Here is a 22,268-nt window from a genome sequence, read left to right on the forward strand (position 1 = left end):
AGAGTCACGAGGCATTTTCCTCGCTGACTTGTTGTGATTTGTGAGAGTAGGGTGGCTTGCGGTTGGAAATTTTTTATGGGGTTTTAAATTATGGTGTTTTTAGATTTCAGGCCCTTGCTGATTTTTTTACCGTCCAATTAAAGATGTTGCTGGATATTTTTCTTCAATTCTGTTTTTGAAGAAGATTTTTTCTGAAGGACTTGCCAGTTTTTGCTGAATGATTGGGGGTATTGCTGGACATTCATGTTTGATAGATTTTTTAAGTTGTTTCTTCTCCAGATTTTCAACATCCGGTTTAAGTTGAAGCAGATTTTGGGTTGCCTCGACTAAGGTTTGTTTGAATTTTTCTGTTGAAGAGAATTTTGTGTTACTTTGGATAGGGTTTGCTGACTTTTTCTATCACGGTAGATTTTTTAGTATTTTTTGGTCATAATTTCCATCAACCATATTTTTGGATAGCAATCGAGTTATTAATATTTTTTTAGCCTTTTTTTTTGCCGCAAAACCTCTTCCGTGTATGATTGGGATTGGATATTCATTGGAATTTCTTATTATGGTAGTTCGTTCTCCTTGCTATTGTTGCTTATAACATTATTTTTGCATTGGTTGTTTGAGATTCTATATGGCTTCATCATCCACACCTAAGACTGTAGACCCCGTCAATTTCATAATGGAATGATTAGTTGCTCATTCTGAGTACCCTGGCCTGCAGATTACAATACATAAACTGAAATCAAGTTGAGATGTTTATTGGAACCAAAGAGAAGTTAGGATATATACATGGTAGTATAAAAGAACCATCCTCTACCACTAATCCCTAACATGCTAAATGGAAATCAAACAATATGTTGGTTATATCCTAGTTCTTAAACTCTGTGGAAACAGAAGTTAGTGAATGTCCTTTTATGCTATCCATTGCTCGTTAGATTTGGTTGACGGCTTATGAATTGTATGATGGTCATAATAATATGGCTCGGATTTATAACATCTATTAGGAGATTAGTCACTTGCGACTAGGGGAGAGATGTGTATTTGATAATTAGGCCAAGATGTGTGGTATGTGGCAGGAGTTATCATTCCTCACTGATCTTCCATATGTGTGTTTTACAGATGCGGAGGCTTATAAAAAATTATAGAAAAGAAACAAATATTCGAGTTATTAGTAGGTCTTAATACTGATTTTGAACCAGTTCGTGCTCAAATTCTTGGATCACCTTCTCTACCACCGGTTAATAGTGTATATGCTTTGATATTATGTGATGAAAAGCGTCGGACAACCATGGGTTCAACTATGGTCGAAAAATCTACCTTAATGACAGGATTAAAAAACTTTGATCATATTGGTGTTGGTCGTGGACGTGTTACAGGAAGAGGTGGGCGTGATGGTGATTGAGTCCATGGTTGTGGCATGGATTGGATGTGTACTCCTTGTGGCTGACATGAACACACAGTTAACTATTGTTGGGTTCTTCATAGTCATTCACAGGGTAAAGTGGCCAATTCTACTACCCGGGTGACTAGGACTCTCAAATTACTGTTGGGGTGGCGATACCTTACTCAACTTCTCTTGTGGTTTCATCAATTGGTGATGTGGTTTTTCTCCCAAAATCCGAATATGATACTTTGTTAAGAGATGCCTAGTGGTGTACATCAAGTTGAACCAAGTCAAGCTGGCCTCAGCTCAACTCGGCTCGACCACTAGCTGACCCCAGCTCAAACTTGGCTCGACTCGGTCCTCGAGCCTGACTGACCAGCTCGGCTCGATTCGGTCAGTAGCTCAGCCCAGTTCGAGCCGAGTTCGCCTGTGTAGCATTTTCACAAACACATGGACTACACCTTCAAAATCTCACTGTATGTAAAATAGCAGCAGTGGTTTTACAAGTATTTTATCAAGCACCTTCTAAGCAACATAAAAATCAAGAAAAAAAAAGGGGTATTTGTTTCATATACATACCTTTCTTGCCACCGGCCACACTTCATTGAGTCATTTCATCAAACGCTTGGTGAGCAACATCAATATCAAAGTAACCGAGTCACCAAACTGGTTCGATCCGAGTCGAGTCGAGTCGAGCTGGTGCCAGCTCGAACTCAGCTTCGAACCGAGTCAAATCGAGCTTTTTCGAGTAGAGTCGAGCGAGCTAACTGAGTTAGCTCAGTTCGTGTACACCCCTAGAGATGTAAACTCAAGAATCTGGAGAAGTTTTTCTATATTTCTTCAACCCAAAGGTGGGTTTAAATAACCACTCTACAAGACTATACATGGAAGCTTATTTAGAGCTTCTCTATACATAGTATATTACAACTAATAACCCATACACAATCCCATATACACAATATTCTCACACCCCCCCTCAAACTGATGTGGGATAATGAACCAACATCAGTTTGCCATGAAGAAACCTATGACGGGATGAGGTCATAGTTTTGGTGAATAAATCAGCAAGTTGTAGCTCTAATGTCACACGAGGAAGAGAAATAATTCCAGCTGTGTATTTCTCTCACAAAGTGGCAATCAACTTCAATGTGTTTAGTGCGCTCGTGAAATACTGGATTGGAAGCCAACTAAATCGCACTAAGATTGTCAGCATACAATGGAGTCGGCAAAGACAAATGAATCCCAAGATCTGTCAACAATCCCCGGAACCAAGTAATTTCACTATATGCCTCTGCTATTGCACAGTATTCGGCTTCTGTGCTGGATCTAGATACCATGGTTTGCTTCTTACACTTCCAGCTAACCAATGATTGTCCCAAGAAATCACAATAGCCAGTGGTGGACTGTCGTGAAATGGGACAACCTGCCCAGTCTGCATCAAAGTAAGCAGAGAATTGTAGATCATGCAATGATGGAAAGAGAAGCGCCTGATTGAGGATACCTCGAAGGTATCGAATAATGTGATGAACTGTCGTCATATGCAATGTGCAAGGTGCCTCAACAAACTGGCTAACAACATGAACTGCATATGAGATATCAGGCGAGACAGTGAGATAGACTAATCTCCCTACCAGCTGCCTATAGGATGTAACATCTGAGAGAAGGTCTCCATCATCTTTCTCATACTTGACATTTAATTCTGGAGGAGTCTCATGGGTCTTGTTATTTGTAAGGTTTGCTAGCTTGATCAAATCACAGGTATACTTTCGTTGACTCATGAGATAACCTGGAGTATTACGAGAGATTTCAAGACCCAAAAAAAATGTTAACGGCCCCATATCCTTCATATGAACTGAGGAGTGAAGTAAGGATTTGAGATCGGCAATTCCTTGAGCATCACTTCCTGTGATGAGAATATCATCAACATAGACCAACAAAGCAACAAGACCTGAATCAGACTTGAAAACGAACAGTGATGAGTCATATTGGCTTTGAGAATAGCCCGCTGTGGTTAACACCCCATGGAATTTTTCAAACCATGCTCTTGGTGCTTGTTTAAGTCCATATAAAGCTCTAGATAGCTTGCAAACTAAGTGTGGATCCTTGGACTTATAACCGGGAGGTTGCTTCAAGTAAACTTCTTCTTTGAGATTCACATGGAGGAAAGAATTCTTGACATCGAGTTGACTGAGTTGCCAACCTTTATAAGAACTTATAGCGATCAAGGAATGGACCGTTTTCATTTTTCCCACTGGAGCAAATGTCTCATCATAATCAACTCCATACTCTTGTTTATAGCCTTGGGCCACAAACCGAGCTTTATATCGATCTAAGCTCCCATCAGATTTTAATTTTATAGTATATACCCATTTGCTACCGATCACGTGCTTCCCCTCAAGTAACGGAACCAGCGTCCAAGTAGCATTCTCCTCGAGTGCCTGAATCTCATCATCCATGGCCTTTACCCAACATGGTTGTGTATATGCCTGAGAATAAGAAGTAAGTACAACCAAAGAATCTAATCCAGAAAACAAAGCATGATGAGAGGCAAAAAGATTTAATCGACAGGGAGGAACAGACGAATGACTGGAACGATGTAATTGGATCATAGTGGAAAGTGGGACAGTTACCTGCACTGTAGGAGAAGAGGACACCTGATCGGAAGTAGGAGCGGCTGAGGGAGAGGACCCAAGAGAGATAAGCTTCACACGGCGTTGGTAGACCTGCAAAGGAGTGGGAGGAGGCAGAGAATGATTTTCTTCAAATGATGACATATGAGAAATGGAAGATGGAACAACGGTAATTGAAGGAGATATATGAACAACTTTATAATATAGTAAATTTTCAAAAAATGTGACATGTCTAGACACACGAACACAATGAGCACATGGATCATAACAACAATACCCTTTCTGATCCTCCCCATATCCAAGAAATACACATTTAGCTGCCCTAGGACTTAGTTTATCCCGTTCTCGTTCTGAAAGATGAACAAAAGCAATGCATCCAAACACTCTTAACTAGAGCTGGACATTTCTGGTCCGATCCGGTGGATCCGACCTGATCCTACCCGATCCGAACCGAACCGAAGGCTTGGATCGGTGCGGTTCGACTTGGATTAGTCAGATCCGACCGTTCATCGAATTGAGGTCGGATCATGGTGAATTCGGACCGATCCGAACTGAATGGATCTGATCCAGACCAATCCGATCCGATCCGGAGTGACTCAATGGTGGAAATCAATACTTCTACTTTTTCTTGTGGTATGGTCCACTTGAGCTTTGGATGTGCATCAATTTTGAGTTCAACCACTAAAATGATTTGAAAAAACAAATGGACGGCGTGGATAAATCACATGCATTCACGGTGGGCCCCAACATAGTTTACTAAGAGACGTGTTGTGCACATCAACCACTTGCGTGCACAGCACGTCAGTGACAGGCAGGCTGAGTAGCGAGACTAGCTACTGAAGTTACGTCAACAAGTTTCATGGGCCCCACCATGATGTATGTTTTGTATCCACACCTTCCATTCATTTGGAGAGATCATTTTAAGGCAATATCCAAAGAACGAGTTAAATCCAAAGCTCTAGTGGACCCCAACACAGAAAACAGTGGGACAGTGAAGCCCACCATTGAAAATTTCTAAGGGCCACAAAAGTTTTAGATCTAGCTGATATTTGTGTTTTCCTTATTTCATGTTTTTTTTTAAACTTTTTAATAGGTTGGATTTCAAATAAACATTATGATGGACCTTAGGATAGTTTCAACAGTGGAAATCACTCTCCCCACTGTTTTCTTTAGTGTGGTCCACTACAGACTTTTATTTACCTCATTCTTTGGTTCATACCATAAAATGATATCTAAAAATGGATGAACGGTGTGGATATAACACATACATCATAGTGGGGCCCACAGAACTTGGTGACGCCAACTCAACCTCTCAGTATCTAATCCGCGTCCTGTGGACGTAGCCTGTATCCATTTCGTGCCCAGCACATTAATAGGTTGTGACAGGCAAATACGTCTCGTGCAAAGACGAGCGGTAACATGCCTCAAGCTCCGAGTTGTACGAATGGCTCAAATGAGATCAAAGTTACATGGGCCCCACAGTTATGTATTTATTATATCCACAACGTTCATCCATATTTCGAGATCATTTCGGAGCATTATCAAAAAAAAAAAAAAAATCATATCCAAAGATCAACTGGACTACACCACAGAGCAGTGAGAATAATGATTTTCACCGTTAAAAACTTCGTAGGGCCCACCATAACGTTTATTTTCCATCTAATCTATTATTAAGCTTAAAAATACATGGATAAAGAGGAAAAACAAATTTCATATTAATCCGAAACTTCTATGATCTCCAAAAGGATTTCAATGGTAAACGTTCAATCCCCACTTTTTTTGCAATGTGGGCAAACTGATCTTTAGATCTGTCTTATTTTTCGGCTCAAGCCTTAAGACGAAGTCTACAAATGGATGGACGGTTTGGATATAACACATACCTCATAGTTTGACCCACAAACCTAACCCGATCCGAATCATACCCAACCCGATCCGACTCGGTTTCCCTGACCAAGTCGGACTTGGTTCGGGTCAGGCCAACCGTGCATCGGATCGGTTCGGGCCACGTGTCCCGGACTCGATCCCGGATCGGATCGAGTTCAGATCAGCTCACGTAGATTTCGGAATAGATAGAGTTCGGATCAGCTCACGTAGATTTCGGAACGGATCGAGTTGGACCCAATCCGATCCTACTTAGTCCAATGCCTAGCTCTACTCTTAACCGACTATAATCTAGATCTTTATCATGAAGGAAGAACGTGGGAGTTTTCCGGTTAGCCAATACACTGGAAGGTAATCGATTGATCAGATACACAGCTGTTGATTTTGCTTCAGCCCAAAGAAATTTTGGAACACGTGCATATTCCATCATGGTGGTTGCTACTTCAGTAATGTGTCGATTCTTTCGTTCCGCTACTTCATTCTGCTCCGGTGTGTGAGGACACGTTCGCTGATGTATAGTACCATTTGAACTTAGAAAAGTCTCAAACTCGAAAGACATTCTCCCCTAGAGTCAGACCGTAGAATTTTAATTTCCTTTGCAAATTGGGTCTCCACATATGAGGAAAATTATCTGTAACATGAGAATGCTTCAGACTTGTGCTTCATGAAATAAATCAAAGTGTGCTTTGAAATGTTATCCACAAAGATGATGTAATACAATGAACCACCAGGAGCCATGATGGGAGATGGATCCTAAACATTAGTATGAACGAGATCAAACAGATTCTGAGTACGAGAGTTACTCAATGAAAATGGCAATGTAGTAGATTTACACACTTTGTAACTAACACAGTTCATATCAATGGAAATAGGACTAATGTTGATTTCATCATTTAAACGACCAGATCTAAATAAGAAAAGCATATTTTTGGAATTTGGATGCCCTAAACGACTATGCCAAAGTTTCCGGCATTTATTAGCAAAAGAAATATCATGAGAAGATGGAAGAAAGAAACAACGCGATGAGACAACTCTGGGATCGAACTCCAAAGTAAATAACTTTCCTCTCTTATGGCCCTTCCCAATCAGCTTCCCTATTTCCAGATCCTGTATAAAACAACCAGACTGAGAAAACAAAACCAAACAGTTTTTTTCTACTAGTTGAGCAACTGAAATCAAGTTAGCAGATAATTTACGAACATAAAACACTTTGCGAAGGAAGTGATGGGGGCTGCTAGAATCTCAATGTGGGAGCGTTGGAATTGATGATGGGCCGCCAGAATCTCAATGAGGAGCGCTGGTCGTGCGGCAGATTCAGAAACCTCGCTCTGATACCATGTAAACTCAAGAATCTGGAGAATGTTTTTCTGTATTTCTTCAACCCAAAGGTGGGTTTAAATAACCACTTTACAAGTGATGGGGACATCATGCGCACACGCGCACGCACACCACCCCCCTACGCACGTACATACATAGGAGGGCCCCACCATCGATCTGGCTCAATGACGACGTCTAGGGAGGGCCTCCTAGCTAGAAAACGAAGTTTTGGTTCAAAAGGGTGGGTCCGATAGTCAAGAAAAGCTCATCATGGGATCTCATGATCGTGGCCTATTCGTCAGATTGATTTCATATTTTAGGTTTTGCTTATTGTTATTGTTTAGAACATCGTGAATGCTTTAGATTTCTTTGATTAGTTTTTAATTTAGGTTACTTCATCGCCAAGTAATAAATTGTGCACATGGTGCGAGTTTTTGGGGTATAGGGTTCTCCCTATAAATAGACACCCCTTATAGTTCTTTTCATTCATTGAAGCTTAATAAAAATTTCTGCTTTATTTTTCTGCTCTCTTAGTGAGTTGTGGAAGAATTCAAAAGTGGGTGCGAATCCCTCCTTTTTTGAAGGGCTAACTACCGTAGTGCGAAGCCACATCTATCCCCATCCACCCCTACCCTCTTCCATCCATATCTTTCATCTTCTATCATCATTATTGCTTTGAATTTCTCAGCTTTTGCAGCTATTCATCCCCCTACAACCAGTTTCCAGAATCTGAACCAGTAGAAGGGCTGAAACTTCGGCGGAGCACTACGCCTCGACCTTACATCGGATTCTCGTCAAACTTGGAGGGATTAGAGGTCTCCCCTGGCCGACCAAGGCCTAGGTGTCACTTTAGGGAGGCGGGCTTCCATCACACGTGCGGCCAGCCCACCGGTGCATGTGCGTCAGCCCCAGGCCACTATCTGCACGTAGGAGTTTTCTCCGGGTCAGGTTTTCATCCGGTTTTTCTCTTTTCATTCCTATTTTCTAAACCCTAGCCTTAGTTTGCATTAGACCTAATTTATTTGCCCCTTTTGTCACCCTAGGGTTCCTTGATTGAGATTGGGGAATCCCTTGGATTAGGAACTGTTTGCTATGCATGTGTGGTTGATTTCTATTTCTCTTTGAGCATCGTTTGGTTTATAATTTTTATTGGTCCAATCTTAGCCTGTATAGGCCTGGACCCGCATAGATTCCCCTTTACTTGAATGTTTGGACTTTTTATGTAGGATATGGAATTTGGGTAATTGTTTCTGAACTAAGGTGATTTTAAGCCTAAAATCTCACACATCATGTTTAATTTCATGTTCTGCATCAAATTTGGTATCAGAGCTTAGGGTTCTTATAAGGGAATACATTACATGTTTAGGGTTAGTTTGTTTAAGTCCATCATGCATTCACTTCATCATATGTAGCTTTTAGGAGTCCATAGTCCCTAATATTAGTTGCTGAAATTTATGTTAGCAGGAAGTTAGCAATTTACATTACTGTAACTTTCTGTTATTCCTTTATTTTGACAACTATATTGTTGGATTTTAGTAGCATTGCGTAGTTTCCCTCATATAGAGTCTCATAGGATCATTTAGTCTCGTATAGTCATCGTAGAAAGTCCTTAGGTGGAGTTGCAAGTTGTACGCCCACACGTACGGGTCATGGTTTTGGCTAGCACCCTACACTAAACATGGAACAACTGCTAGAATCACTAAACAAGCTGTCCCAGCAGATCGAGTCTTGGGGTAAGCACTTGGAACAACACATAGATCAACGCCTTAACCAAATAGAGGCATCCATCAGGACAAATCCCACCATTAGGGAAAATGGCCAATCTCAGGCAAGTAGCCAGGAGGATAAACCAATGAATGGAGGTGGCCAAGGAATCAGTCATGGGCGTGCACCCGTACCCCCACCCCATGAGGGACATCAAGACCATTATTTTGAGGGGTACAGCATGTGCAACCTCGTGGCTAGAGAGTGTGCACCAGAGGTTAGTGTAGAGTTACCTACTGAGGTCATTCCGGTAGTGAATGAGTTTCATGATGTCTTTCCTAATGATCTACCGAATGTGTCTCTCCCTAGGAGGGATATAAAGCACACCAGAACATGGGACACCGTAATACCTACAACTGAGTTTGCGTTTAATAGTTCTGTCAATAGGTCCACAGGTCTCAGTCCTTATGAAGTCGTTACTGGTTCTAAACCTGAGAAACCTATTGATCTTGTCCCTATGTCACTGTCTCATAGGCTGTCAGAGCCTGCAGAGTCTTTCGTGCATCACATTCATTCATGGCATCAAGAAATCAGGCAGAAGATCACTACTAGTAATGAACATTACAAATTTTCTGCAGACCAGCATAAATGTTTCAAGGAATTCAATGTAAGAGACTCTATGATGGTCCGCATCAGGCCTGAGCGGTATCCTCCGAGGGCCGTTCGTCAGTTACACGTGCGTGGCGCTAGACCCGTCAAAATTATAAAACGAAACGGTCTCAATGCGTATGTGGCAAATCTTCCACCCTCCATGAGAATTAATTCCACATTCAATGTAGATGATTTAGTTGCATTTCAAGGGGCCATTGATGCATTGTCCAGCCTTTTACCTAACCATCCTGATTCATCAGACCTTTCCCTTGATCCATGGCCCCCTCCCGACCCATTTTCCTAGTCTCGACCTCCCATACCTATCCGTCCCGACCCATCTTCCCAGCTACTACGTCCCATACCTACCCCTCTCGACCCATTTTTTCAACCTCTACCTCTCATACCTATCCGTCCCGACCCATTTTTCCGGTCTCTACCTCCCATACCCACCGTCTTGACCCATCTTCCCAGCTACTACGTCCCATACCTACCCTTCCCGACCCATTTTCTCAGCCTCTACCTCACATACCTACCGTTCCCACACCTAGAGAGGAAATAGAGGATATTCAGGACCATCAGTTAATATCCACGTCGGACGGCGGGTTTCAGAAGTACCTGGTTAAATGGAAGTCACGCCCAGCTTCAGACAGCACGTGGCTCACTGAGGAGGAGCTTCAGAGACTTGATCCTGACATCCTGGATCAGTTCAGGAGTTTTATTTCGCCAGTGGTGAAATCTTCGCGGCCGGGGAGAATTGATGGGGACATCATGCGCACACCGCCCCCCTACGCACGTACATACGCAGGAGGGCCCCACCATCGATCTGGCTCGATGACGACGTCCAGGGAGGGCCTCCTAGCTAGAAGACGAAGTTTTGGTTCAAAAGGGTGGGCCCGATAGTTAAGAAAAGCCCATCATGGGATCTCATGATCGTGGCCCACTCATCGGATTGATTTCATATTTTAGGTTTTGCTTATTGTTATTATTTAGAATATCGTGAACGCTTTAGATTTTTTTTGTTTGGTTTTTATTTTAATTTACTTCATCGCCAAGTAATAGGTTGCGCACATAGTGCGAGTTTTTGGGGTATAGGGTTTTCCCTATAAATAGACACCCCTTATAGTTCTTTTCATTCATTGAAGCTTAATAAAAATTCCTGCTTTAGTTTTCTGCTCTCTTAGTGAGTTGTGGAAGAATTCAAAAGTGGGTGCAAATCCCTCCCTTTTTTAAGGGCTAACTACTGTGGTGCGAAGCCACATCTATCTCCATCCGCCCCTACCCTCTTCCATCCATATCTCTCATCTTCTATCATCATTATTGCTTTGAATTTCTCAGCTTTTGCAGCTATTCATCCCCCTACAGCCAGTTTCCAGAATCTAAACCTGCAGGAGGGCTGAAACTTCGGCGGAGCACTACGCCTCTACCTTACGTCGGATCATCGTCAAACTTGGTGAGATTGGAGGTCTCCACTGACCGACCAAGGCCTAGGTGTCACTTTAGGGAGGCGGGCTTCCATCACAAGTGCGGCCAGCCCACCCGCGCACGTGCGTCAGCCCCAGGCCACTATCTGCACGCAGGAGCTTTCTCCGGGTCAGGTTTTCCTCTTTTCATTCCTATTTCCTAAACCCTAGCCTTAGTTTGCATTAGACCTAATTTATTTGTCCCTTTTTTCACCCTAGGATTCTTTGAATTGAGATTGGGGAATCCCTTGGATTAGGGACTGTTTGCTATGCATGTGTGGTTGATTTCTATTTCTCTTTGAGCATCGTTTGGTTTATAATTTTTATTGGTCTAATCTTAGCCTGTATAGGCCTGGACCCGCATAGATTCCCCTTTACTTGAATGTTTGGAGTTTTTATGTGGGATATGGAATTTGGGTAATTGTTTCTAAACTGAGGTGATTTTAAGCCTGAAATCTCACACATCATGTTTAATTTCATGTCCTGCATCAACAAGACTATACAAGGAAGCTTATTTAGAGCTTCTCTATACATAGTATATTACAACTAATAACCCATACACAATCCCATATACACAATATTCTCACAAGAGATGTCATTCAAAATAAGGCCTCCTCATCCACTTCCTTGGTCCAAACAGGTAGCACATCCACTATCTTTCATACTACTTCTGCGTCAAGTCCTTAGATTATTGATTCGAGGGATACCGATCATATGACAAGTACATCTAGTTCTTTTTCTCCATTTACTCCTAATCCAAATTTATGTCATGTGAAACTAGTAGATGGTACCCTAATACCTATTGAGGGTAAGGGTATTGCATATGTTTCTCCATTTTCTCCATCTTTCTCCTTGTTATCTATCTTATTGGTTCCTAGTATTGTGGCTAATTTACTATCACGTACAAGGTATTCCAAAACGGTAACGGTAGCCTTTACGGGTCTTTTTTACCATAACGGTTATTACGGCCTTTATGACCTCGTAATGTATAACGGTTGCCATCGTTACCTTTACGTAACGGCCTTTACGACACACCATGATCAGGTAGTAAGGTTATAAAGGACTTGAATTGTAATGTGACTTTTTATCCCGATCGTTGTGTTTTCCAAGATCTGAAGACAACGAAGTTGATTGGTGGTGGACTTGAGAAAGACGATTTATATATTTTTCGTTTAAATACTCCAAGTCATATTAGTGAGAAGGAAGACATTTACATCTGGCGTTGTGTTTGGCATTCCTCAAGTCTAGTCTTACAGTTATATGCCGATAATCTTGGTGTCAAACCTATCGATTCTCCATTGGAAGTCAATAAGAAGCTCGGGGCAAATGATGGGGAACTTCTTGATGATCCTCGCATGCACTAGCGCTTGGTTTGGAGATTGATATATTTGACGATTACTTGTCCGAGTCCATCTCATGCTATAAGTTTGGTTAATCAATTCATACATGCTCCCCGTTCCTGCCACCTTGAAGTTGTTCGTTTACATCTTACGCTATATTAAGTCGTCTATTGGACGTGGCCTTTTATTTGGTTGTTATGATAAACTTGATATCGAAGGCTACTCTGATGCAGATTGGGCAAGTTCTCTATATATTCGTTGCTCTAGGTCCGGCTATTGTACTTTTTTCAACGGCAGTTTAGTCACCTGGAAGACTAAGAAGCAAACAATTGTGGTACGGTCCAGTGTTGAGGCTGAGTATCATGCTATGACGGATACGATATGTAAACTTATATGGTTGAAAAGATTTGTTTCTAAATTGGGATTTCCTGTGAAGACTCTTGTGCATATGTATTGTGACAATTAAGCTACTATTCACATAACTTCTAGTCTATTTTTTCATGAGCACAAAAAATACACCAAAGTCGAATGACATTATATTCATGAGAAGGATGTTACAAGTGCTGTTTCCATTTCATTTGTTCCGTCCTTCGAGCAGTTGGAGGATATCTTCACAAAGGCTCTTACAGTGGAAGTTGGACAATGTGTTCTTGGCAAGCTAAGCATAATCGATATCTACGCCTCAGCTTGAGGGGGAGTATCGATGTATGTACATGTGGGCCTATGACTAGGCCCATAGGTACCTACACCAGGGTCTTATATATTATTGGCCTTTGTCCTTAATTTTTCTGTCTTTTATCTTTGTTTAATGCTTACCTTATTTGCCCCTTAGTCTTCATTTAGTTTTTCTTCATATAAAGGCGTATATGTACTTTTACCTTTTCTACTATTATTATAAAAAAGAGAGGGCTGGACGTCCCAGCCCCATATGCTCTCTTTATCTTAAATTATCTCCTTCTTAACGAGACCACTGAGTAATTCTTTCTATCAAGTTTTACTGTAGTGATTATCAATTGAGGATGGAGATCTTTTTGACTTGTCCCCATTGGTACATGAGTTTCTTTATCACCAATTACTATACCATCTCCCATATTTTCCCATAGAACTAATCAATTGTCAAAGCACAAATCTGATGTACCAGAACAATTTGAAGACCCAAATCAAGTCAAATCATCATCATTTACTGTACAAGGGCCAAATCTGGAGACCCAAGACACTAGGAGGACCAGTCTAACGCTGCTGGTGGTCTTGGCTGGACCGTTGGTGGGTGATGGTGGTCTCGGCTAGACCACCAGTGGCTGCTGGTGGTTTGGCTGGACTATTAGCAGCTGGTGGTAGTCCAGCTAGATTGCCGATGGTTGTGGTGTCTGGCAGGACTGTTGGTGGCCTTGGTGTGTCTGATTGAACTCACCGGTGGCTGCAGGGGTTGCGCTTGGAGTCACTGGTTGTCCCGAAATGGATCCCCCGGTTTAAAAGGGAAAAAAGGAGGAGAAGGAAGAAAAGGAAGAAGGAAGAGGGGAAAGCAACTCTTTTTCATGCTCCGATACATTGATACCACGTTAACATGCATGGTATAGTCGTGTTTCAAACATCGCCAATGTTGTTGATAATATCAGCGATATTATCAGTATCGCCGGGTGGCTGATACAAATACTGGGTTAATTTTCTATTTTTTACTTTCATTGGTATTTTTGCCTGTATCACCAAAATATCAGCGATATATTGCTGACTTGTGAGCACATATTACCTGTACCGGCAATATTATCACCAATACATGGGTCTTGTGAAGTCGTGAGAAAATTTGTGGAAATTATGAAAAAATAGAAAATCCTTCTTTTTTTTTTAGTTCTTTTTAGATCTTAGCATGAAAATCCTTGTCTATGCATGATTGTCATGCATTGACCTGGATTTGGGTTAGAAATCTCAACATTTGGGCTGTAGAAATTGGGGTTCTAATTTGCTCCATTATATGGTATTTGAATGATATGAATTCATTTTGGATATAATTGCATTATTTTTTCTGACATCACATGGTTTGGGAACCTACAAAATGGAAAGTTATTATTATTATAGTTGTTTTTTGCAATATTTTGATTCCTAAATGTGTAAACATGTGTCTTTTAACATTTCCTGAAATTTCAGCGAAAAATTCCACCTTTTTTCCTATGTTTCCCTCAATCAACCATATTTTTTCAAATATTGCGGATATCAATGCATGTAAGGATACCCATGACTGGAACATTGGTAGAGAACAAAAGAGAGGAAGAGAGTATGGAGAGGAGAAAAGAGGGATTAGAGAGTCTATTTTCCTCTTACTCCTTGAGCTCTTATTTATAATGAAATTAACCCTAAGAACCATACACCATATGGTACCTGCAGGATTACCCAATATCACACACAGACACCAACACCAACACAATCTCCTACACTATGAAATATCACAAATTGATTAAAATTTGATTGATGATGGTAGTTTAGAAATATGGATGATTTGGTAAATTGTTGCATACTTTTTACATTTTTTTAGGTGTCCCACCCCCATCATTCCTCGTGGTGTGGCCCACCTAAGTTTTTAGTGTGAACAATAAAAATATTAGGATGTGAATCCAATTTTATGAATGGGTGTGTGCTATCTTACGAGTTAATGATCCAATTCTCAAAACATTCCTTTAAATAATGGATCCAGTTTATTCAAGGACCTACTGCTTAAAATATAAAAATTTACGGTTATGCTTGGGTATTTCTATCTTTTGAGGCTGGGTGGATGTGCTTGGTCCTTTTCTCCATCCAGATAACTTCAGGACCCACTTGGAGTTGTCTAGATATGGATTTTTGGAATGGAATTGTGCATATTCAGAATGTGGCTTCTGAGAAAGGTGCCCGCCCTGAAGACCTCATTCAGATTCGCATCTGAATCTTATTGGTTATTTGGAGTACATCCAAACGGTCCTTTAAGATGGTCACCCCTCCATGCTAACCTTAAAAATGTACACATGGTTGAGTATATTTAAATATATAACTCACTTGATGATAGTTCCAGGTTAGTTCCAGTTTCCTGTCCCAGGTAATCCATTTGATGATTTTTCTTTCTGATCTTTTGAGCAGGGAAATGAGTTGCATATAAGGCTAGCAGATATTTACCTTCATGAAGATGAAGAACTTAGTTTCTATGAAATAATTCTACGTGCCCGACAAAGGAAAGAAATTCTGATTGGGTACCGTCTTGCAAGTGCAGAGAGAGCTGTCATCAACCCACCTTCCAAAAGCGAGCGGCGGAGATGGTCGCCAAAGGATGTTTTTGTCGTGATTGCTGACAAGGAATGAAATGGTTTTTCCTTCTCCATGCAAAAGAAAAGTGAATGCTTCGAGAAAGAGAATGGAAGTGCATAACTAGGAATTGGAAGAAAGAACACGGCATGACTTGAAACAGAGTCACCGGTGTCATTCAATCCGATACAATGCCATGAAAATTTCGGAGCTCTGCTGTCCGCCGTTGATCTCAACAAAAATATTTCTGGCGTACATGACATGTACATATCATATGCTCAAGTGATGCCAAAAAAGGCTGATGAGTTTGCTTCCTGCAGGGAGTAACAAAAAATGCAGTGCGCTAGAATCTCTGTATTATAGCTTTTTGTTCTGATGTTAGTGAATGGACATCTTATTGTTGTTATTGAATGGGCCGAAAGATCTGTATATTAAGTCTATGTTGTTGTTGTTACTGCTGCTGTTGTTAATTACTAGAAGAAAACCACATACATTTTTTAGAATGAAGTGCAGAAAAATCTGTATATTAAGGCCACATTTTCCTCATCTCAGTGGCATTCTTGTTGGTTCTATGATCGCTGGTCTTTCTCATCTGCAAATGCTACTCCATGTTTTATGCGCAAAGGTGTCTCAACAGTAATTTCGTTGGCTGGCCCCCACCTTTTCTTGATCCATGTTTATCTGGTGGACCACATTGTGGATGGACCATGCTCCAAAAACATCCCCCACTGGTGTCATGCAATCTGATCTACGGACTTCTGTTGGTTTTTTTGTCTATTTGAAAAGCCATCAAGATGGTTAGGAATGACATAGCTCACTAGATGAATAATCTGCATTGTTGTATCAGGAAAAGATTGCAATGACTTCATTTGAGAAGATTGGATTGATGTTTCAAAGTAATTACAATGAGGAATTATTGATGCTATGAAGAAACATTCCAACTTTCTGTTTGGATAAAGTGGGGCCTATGGTTCAGTGATCTTAACCAAGGGGCCTCATTGTAGCTGGTCCATGTAGCAGATTGAAAATTCATGATCCTTCAATAGGTGGCCCAACAAATAGATGGCTCGTGGAGGAAATATTGCAATCTTATTCAACCAAAAAAGGGCAAATATCCTATGGCTAGGATCTTCAAAGTGTGGGGAATTTTTTTCTGAGGGAGCCCTTGCTTCTACAAACCGAAAATTCAATGATGATGCATGAACTCTGCGCCGAAGGCATTGTATGGTGCCCTAACTGCAATTAGGGTTGCAGCCATGTTGGGCTGAGATCATCTGATCATAGCTCATGAGTTCGTGCCTGGGATCAACAGGCTTGTCCCACTAGCTAAGGATTCGGACCCAGCAGGTTAAAAGGCTTAGATGCTCACTGTTTAATACTGTATGAGGTCCATGGTTCTTGATCCAAACTATTTATCAGGTGGGCCTCACCGCGGCTTTTGGTTGCCTCGGAAACCTTTGGAAGATTCAAACACCAAGATCTCTGGCTTATCTTTATAGTTGAGTGTGGACCATTGCAGTACTTATTTCTTTTTCTTTTTTTCCCTACCAATCCATTTTAGGATCATCTAGTTTGAGTATTTTTGGGCACCCCACCAAACCCAAATGGGACCCATCAGTTCAACAGTCTAGATCAATTAACCATAAGACCTTGATCATCCAATTTTGTTCAGACTGGCAGACCAAATATTTTATGACCTACCTTTGATTGCCCATCTCTCTCAAAAATCAGTTGACTGGATGATTGTTACAATGTGATGAATGGCTAGGAGAATGGATGGCCCATGTTGATTATGCTAGAAAAGTTCAATCTTTAATCTGTGCCATCCATCATCAATGGCTTACCTTTGTTAAGAATCAGTACACAAAAGCTCCAGAACCAATGGAACACGTCAAGCTAGGACCTTAAACCGGTGGCGGGGATCATAACACATAGAAATGGATTACTCTTTTTCTTTTTCTTTCCTTTCATAAGCATGTGGGCTTATTGAATCGTGCATCCTGCTGATGAAGGAGCGAAATGGAAGAACAGGGATCTCTTAAATTGAAGAACCTTCGCATGTCCACTTCGATCCAGTTTGGGAAAAAGAGGCATATGGATGGCCCACATGCTTCTTAATTTCAAATCCAAACCGATGTGAAATGTACACTAAAGAAGAAAAGTGTCCAATTCGTTATCACTTTTCAAAAAATCATCAAATCCCCACCCTCTATGGGGCCTGCCAGGTACTGTTATGGGTCTCTGATTCATGGGCCTCACTTATACAAAGCCAAAGCCTGAGGATAATGCATAGTAATGGTATTACAGGGTCCTCTTATGGTATCATCTTGCTTTGAATTCATACATGTGGAGCCAATGGCTCCTTGAAACTGACCGTTGATATTATGTCCTCAATGTGGATGACCATTCTTCAAAAAAACCCACCTGCTGAAAGCTTGAGGATATCCAATCTTTGGTTTTGTGTTTCCATTGCATGTGGACCATTACTACATTTTCATGTTGACTGTATTTGAAAGTAACTGATCAAATACTAAGGATCGACGCATACCCCAATGAGGCCCATCAGATCAACGGTCTGTCTGGATCTCATACCCATAGGCCCCACTTCTATAAATTCAAAGACTTGAGGTATTACAAGCATATCATCAGCAGCTTGCATCAAGGATCATATCAAACTACCAAAGCTAATCACACCATTACATGGGTTGGAGAATGGGTACTCAACCTGCCTCAGATCTAGCCATTGAAACCCCAAGAAATGTATCCAAAGGTTTGCTAAGACCATGCATGTGCGTAAGGTAGTTCATGCAAGCAAGATGCACAGGCATAAGATCCAAGCCATCCATCACATGGGTCCGACAATGTACATCCCCTGCCCCCAAAAAACAGGCCAGTTGACTCATCAGGTGCACCACAATGTTAGAATTAGTCGTAATGCTTAGAAAAAACTCGCACAAACTATTTTACCTGCCCAATTTTTTTATATAAATTGTGGCCCACCTGTTGACTCAACTGGCCTGATTTTTGAGATGGAGGAAAAAAAAGATGTGACCCACCTGATGGACGGCATGGATCTCATGTCCATCTGCCACACTGGCACATACAGTGTAGTGCAGATGAGACGCCTTATGCACCAGTGCAGACCTCACAAAGCTCTTGTATCAAAATCTGCATGGATGACACCATTGATACAAGTTATTGCTTCAGATTCAAAGTTTAGGATGTGATTACAATGCCAGAAGAAAACGCTCTGAATCTAAAGAACAAAGCTAAGCTCTTAAATACCATCATAGGTACAAATCAGCTAGGATACTTTTTATTTAGGCATGCCAATGGTCTTATCGAAGAATCAATACTTATTTTAGTTTTCAGCGCCAACTCGATGAAAAATCCCAAATATTACGCTTCAGAGAGGTCCAAGTTCTCACCCGCAGGAGTCGTCGATTCACAGGATGGATCTTGGGTCTCTTCACTATCGGACGGTTGAGATTCGTGCTTCGCAGCTGCCTGTAAGACCCGGCTTTGGACGGCTGATGATGAAGGGGAGATCGGCAATCCGATCTTGTTTGGTTCTAATTTCCCAGCAGCCCATGAAAATGCCTGGGCTCCAAGTCTAACAGGAGCTAGCAACAACCTAAAGGAACATGGTTGCAAGAGAACAAACTGCATCAATCAGCATTCCAACAAAAGCTTTGCTAAGCGCGCATACATGTGCAATGAAGCCTGTTTACATGCCAAACATGTGCCAGCATGGCACATAGGTGCGAGATCCAATCCATCCATCAGGCTGGTCTGACCTTGTACATGTTTTCCCAAAAATAAAGCTGGTCCACTCAGCATGTGAGCCCCAATATTGGAAACAGTTAGATGGGTTACGAAACTTCAGCCAAGTTTTTCAGAGCCGTACTGTTACGATCCCAATGGTTTAAAGAGCCTAGCTTGACACATTCCATCAGTCCCGGGGCTTTTGGCGTATTGGTTAGGTTCTTAATAATTGGTATCAGAGACCACCATGTCCTAAGTTAGAGCCGCCGTGAAGGTCAACTGTGGAGCATGGTGTGGTGGAATCTTATGATCCCAATGGTTTAAAGAGCCTAGCTTGACGCGTTCCATCAGTCCTGGGGCTTTTGGCGTATTCGTTAGGTTCTTAACACCTACATCTATTTTGCAGACTGTGGCCCACCTGACAAATGGATCAAACTGATTCTTGGGCTAGGGCATCAGTATAGTGGTGTTGTTCTGACAGATGGATTGGATCTCAGACCTCTCGTGCTATGCTGGCACGTGTTGTGTGTACATGATCTTTATTGCACATGCGTGTGAGCTTAGCAAAGTTCTTCCAACAATGCCCACTACAAACTTGTATAGATTATTACAACTGTAAGAGATAAATAGCTGAGCAGTGATGATATCAAGACGTCAATATCGCAATCATATTCAATGATTCGGACAAATATAAATGATATAAGATAGTAAAATAAGAGATGACACTGCTGAATATCCATACATGCCATAGACATGCACAAGATCCAGACCTTTCACAGAAGCCATACAGGTCCGGTGATTCTAGCCACTGATTGGAAGATTCTTTAGGATTATGAATGGGTGATTGGAAAATATCTGACAAACTGTTGATGTTTCAATGGGAAAAGATCCTCTAATCGATGGATAGGATTGCCCAACTGGTTTGATTTTTTAGTGTATCCACCATATGGTTCAAATGATGATTATGTCCATGTGCGCACGTGTTTGGCTCACCTGTTTGGTCTGTCAACGGGCCAGACTCGCCTGTTAGGCTCATGGGCCAAGCCGACCACTGGCCAGGTGTGGGTTCAGTTTTTAAGCCCTTGGGGCTAGGCTCGGGGCATGATTTTTGGGTGTGAGAAATAAATGGGCAGGGCTGCGCTAACATTGAAAATGAAAATCCCTATTCAAGACCTGTCCCAAGCCCGAGCCAGGCCCGTCTATATCTGCCATGGGCTGGGCTCGCACCTAAAATCCCGCAGGCTAGGACCAGGGCCGGGCTAAATTTCGGGACCAAAATCTAAACAGGCTGGGAACAGGGGCTGACCTTGACCTGGGCCATTGACAGACATTGATAGGTTGCATGGTTATTAGCATTTAGGATTAGGTATACTCTTATAAAATTGTTGAACATATAAAGACTTTTTTTAAAACCACCAAACTGATAGGGTAACTACAATTGTGATCGGTGGGCTCTTTCATAAAATAATCAACAAAGAATGTCACAAGGATATCAAAGGAGAGTTTTTGCCTAGGGCAACAGGTACACGTACATCCAGCCAAAGAATGTCATGATGATATCAAAGGAGAGTTTTTGCCTAGGGCAATAGGCACCTCTACATCCGGCCAAAGAATGTCATAATGATATCAAAGGAGAGTTTTTGCCTAGGGCGCCTCTACATGTGGCCACACATGCCAAACTAGCATGTTCATTCCATGCAATGGGTGGTGTTAACGAAGGTGATATGGGAACTATAGGCCTGCTTGTAGGGCTGTCAACAGGCCGGGACTGGGGTTGGCCTCAGCCCCGGATTTTGAACTGTTTCGGGCCGGGCTGGGTCATCGTTTGGATTTTGGCAGGCCCAAGCCCGTCCCATTGACAGCCTTACCCGCTTGGATGGGTTATTTTGGCATAGGACTTAGAGGGGATTTTTGTTTTTGTTATTAATGGTATTTCTGAAATTATGAAACTTCCATGATATAAAAAGGAGAGGGGACTTTGAACCCCAACTTCAGCCCATTCTCTTCTCCTCTCTTTCTTCTTCTCTATTCCATCTGTCTTTCCACTATTTTACATGGTAGAGCTATTCATTTATGATCCTTCTTTTTCTTCTCAAAATCAGATGCCATCATCTATTTTAAAGGATCAATCACCTCATCAAGTTTTGCTCCTAGATACTTTGTTGTTTCATTTACCTCCTAAAGTTTTTTTATGTGTTTATTTTATCCATAAGTTAGAGTCTAGTCATGATAAGTTTGATCCTTCAGCAATTAAATGTAAGTTTCTTGAATATTCTTGCACACAGAGAGGATTATCGTTGTTATAATCCATCACTTCGAAGACAATTTGTATGTGTTGATGTTACATTTTTTTAATCTACCATGTTCTTCTCAAAAGATAGTAAATCTCTTAATACACAACATGTTCCCATACCTATTGCAGTCAACGAAGACATCCAACCTCCATTATCTATCGCATCTTCCATTCCCATTGTGCCTCAGTTGAAGGTCTACTCACAATGAAAACGGACAAATAGTACAACCGATTATACGACGTGACGTCCAACATACCCAACCAAGCCAAATCCCTCGTGCCATTCTACACACTGGAACGCAATCGACGCCTTCTATTGCTGCCAATCTTTCTCAAAAGTGCAACATTGCTCTGTAAAGATGATTATTTATAAAAGGGGTCTTATCGAAATTATAATAATTTCTTGGCTATGAATTTTTATTAAGTACATTAAGTACCTTTTGGTAACTCGATTGTTTATCACTCAAGCATTTCACTACCAGGCTGGCGAAACGAGATGCACCCAGCTTCAGCTTTTGACTATAAAGGCACGTCAGTTTTAGAGACTTATGGTCTCATGAGTTTTCCAGATACATCTAAAATTTC

At 41.4% G+C, this 22,268-nt stretch overlaps 2 protein-coding genes across 9 annotated transcripts in view; one reads left to right on the top strand and one right to left on the bottom strand.

The window, feature by feature from the left end:
* The window catches only part of LOC131240206 (probable ion channel CASTOR), an 86,984-nt gene extending 70,813 nt beyond the window's left edge, over window positions 1–16,171 (top strand). For 5 of the 6 annotated variants that reach the window (XM_058238321.1, XM_058238318.1, XM_058238320.1 and 2 more), the window contains one exon: window positions 15,464–16,171. In XM_058238321.1, the coding sequence (XP_058094304.1) occupies window positions 15,464–15,682 (219 nt within the window). In that variant the 3' untranslated portion in view covers window positions 15,683–16,171. Of the gene's footprint in view, window positions 1–13,781; window positions 13,926–15,463 lie in introns of those variants that run through there. The other variant, XM_058238319.1, reaches the window with a different exon arrangement.
* A 2,639-nt stretch (window positions 16,172–18,810) lies between these two features.
* Window positions 18,811–22,268, bottom strand: part of LOC131240209 (calcium sensing receptor, chloroplastic) — a 29,678-nt gene continuing 26,220 nt past the window's right edge. For 2 of the 3 annotated variants that reach the window (XM_058238326.1, XM_058238325.1), the window contains exon 14: window positions 18,811–19,259. In XM_058238326.1, coding sequence (XP_058094309.1) covers window positions 19,025–19,259 — 235 coding nt within the window. In that variant the 3' untranslated portion in view covers window positions 18,811–19,024. The remainder of the gene's footprint in view (window positions 19,260–22,268) is intronic. The other variant, XM_058238328.1, reaches the window with a different exon arrangement.

Source organism: Magnolia sinica, chromosome 3, assembly GCF_029962835.1.
Source record: "Magnolia sinica isolate HGM2019 chromosome 3, MsV1, whole genome shotgun sequence".
In the NCBI taxonomy this organism is placed as follows: domain Eukaryota; kingdom Viridiplantae; phylum Streptophyta; class Magnoliopsida; order Magnoliales; family Magnoliaceae; genus Magnolia; species Magnolia sinica.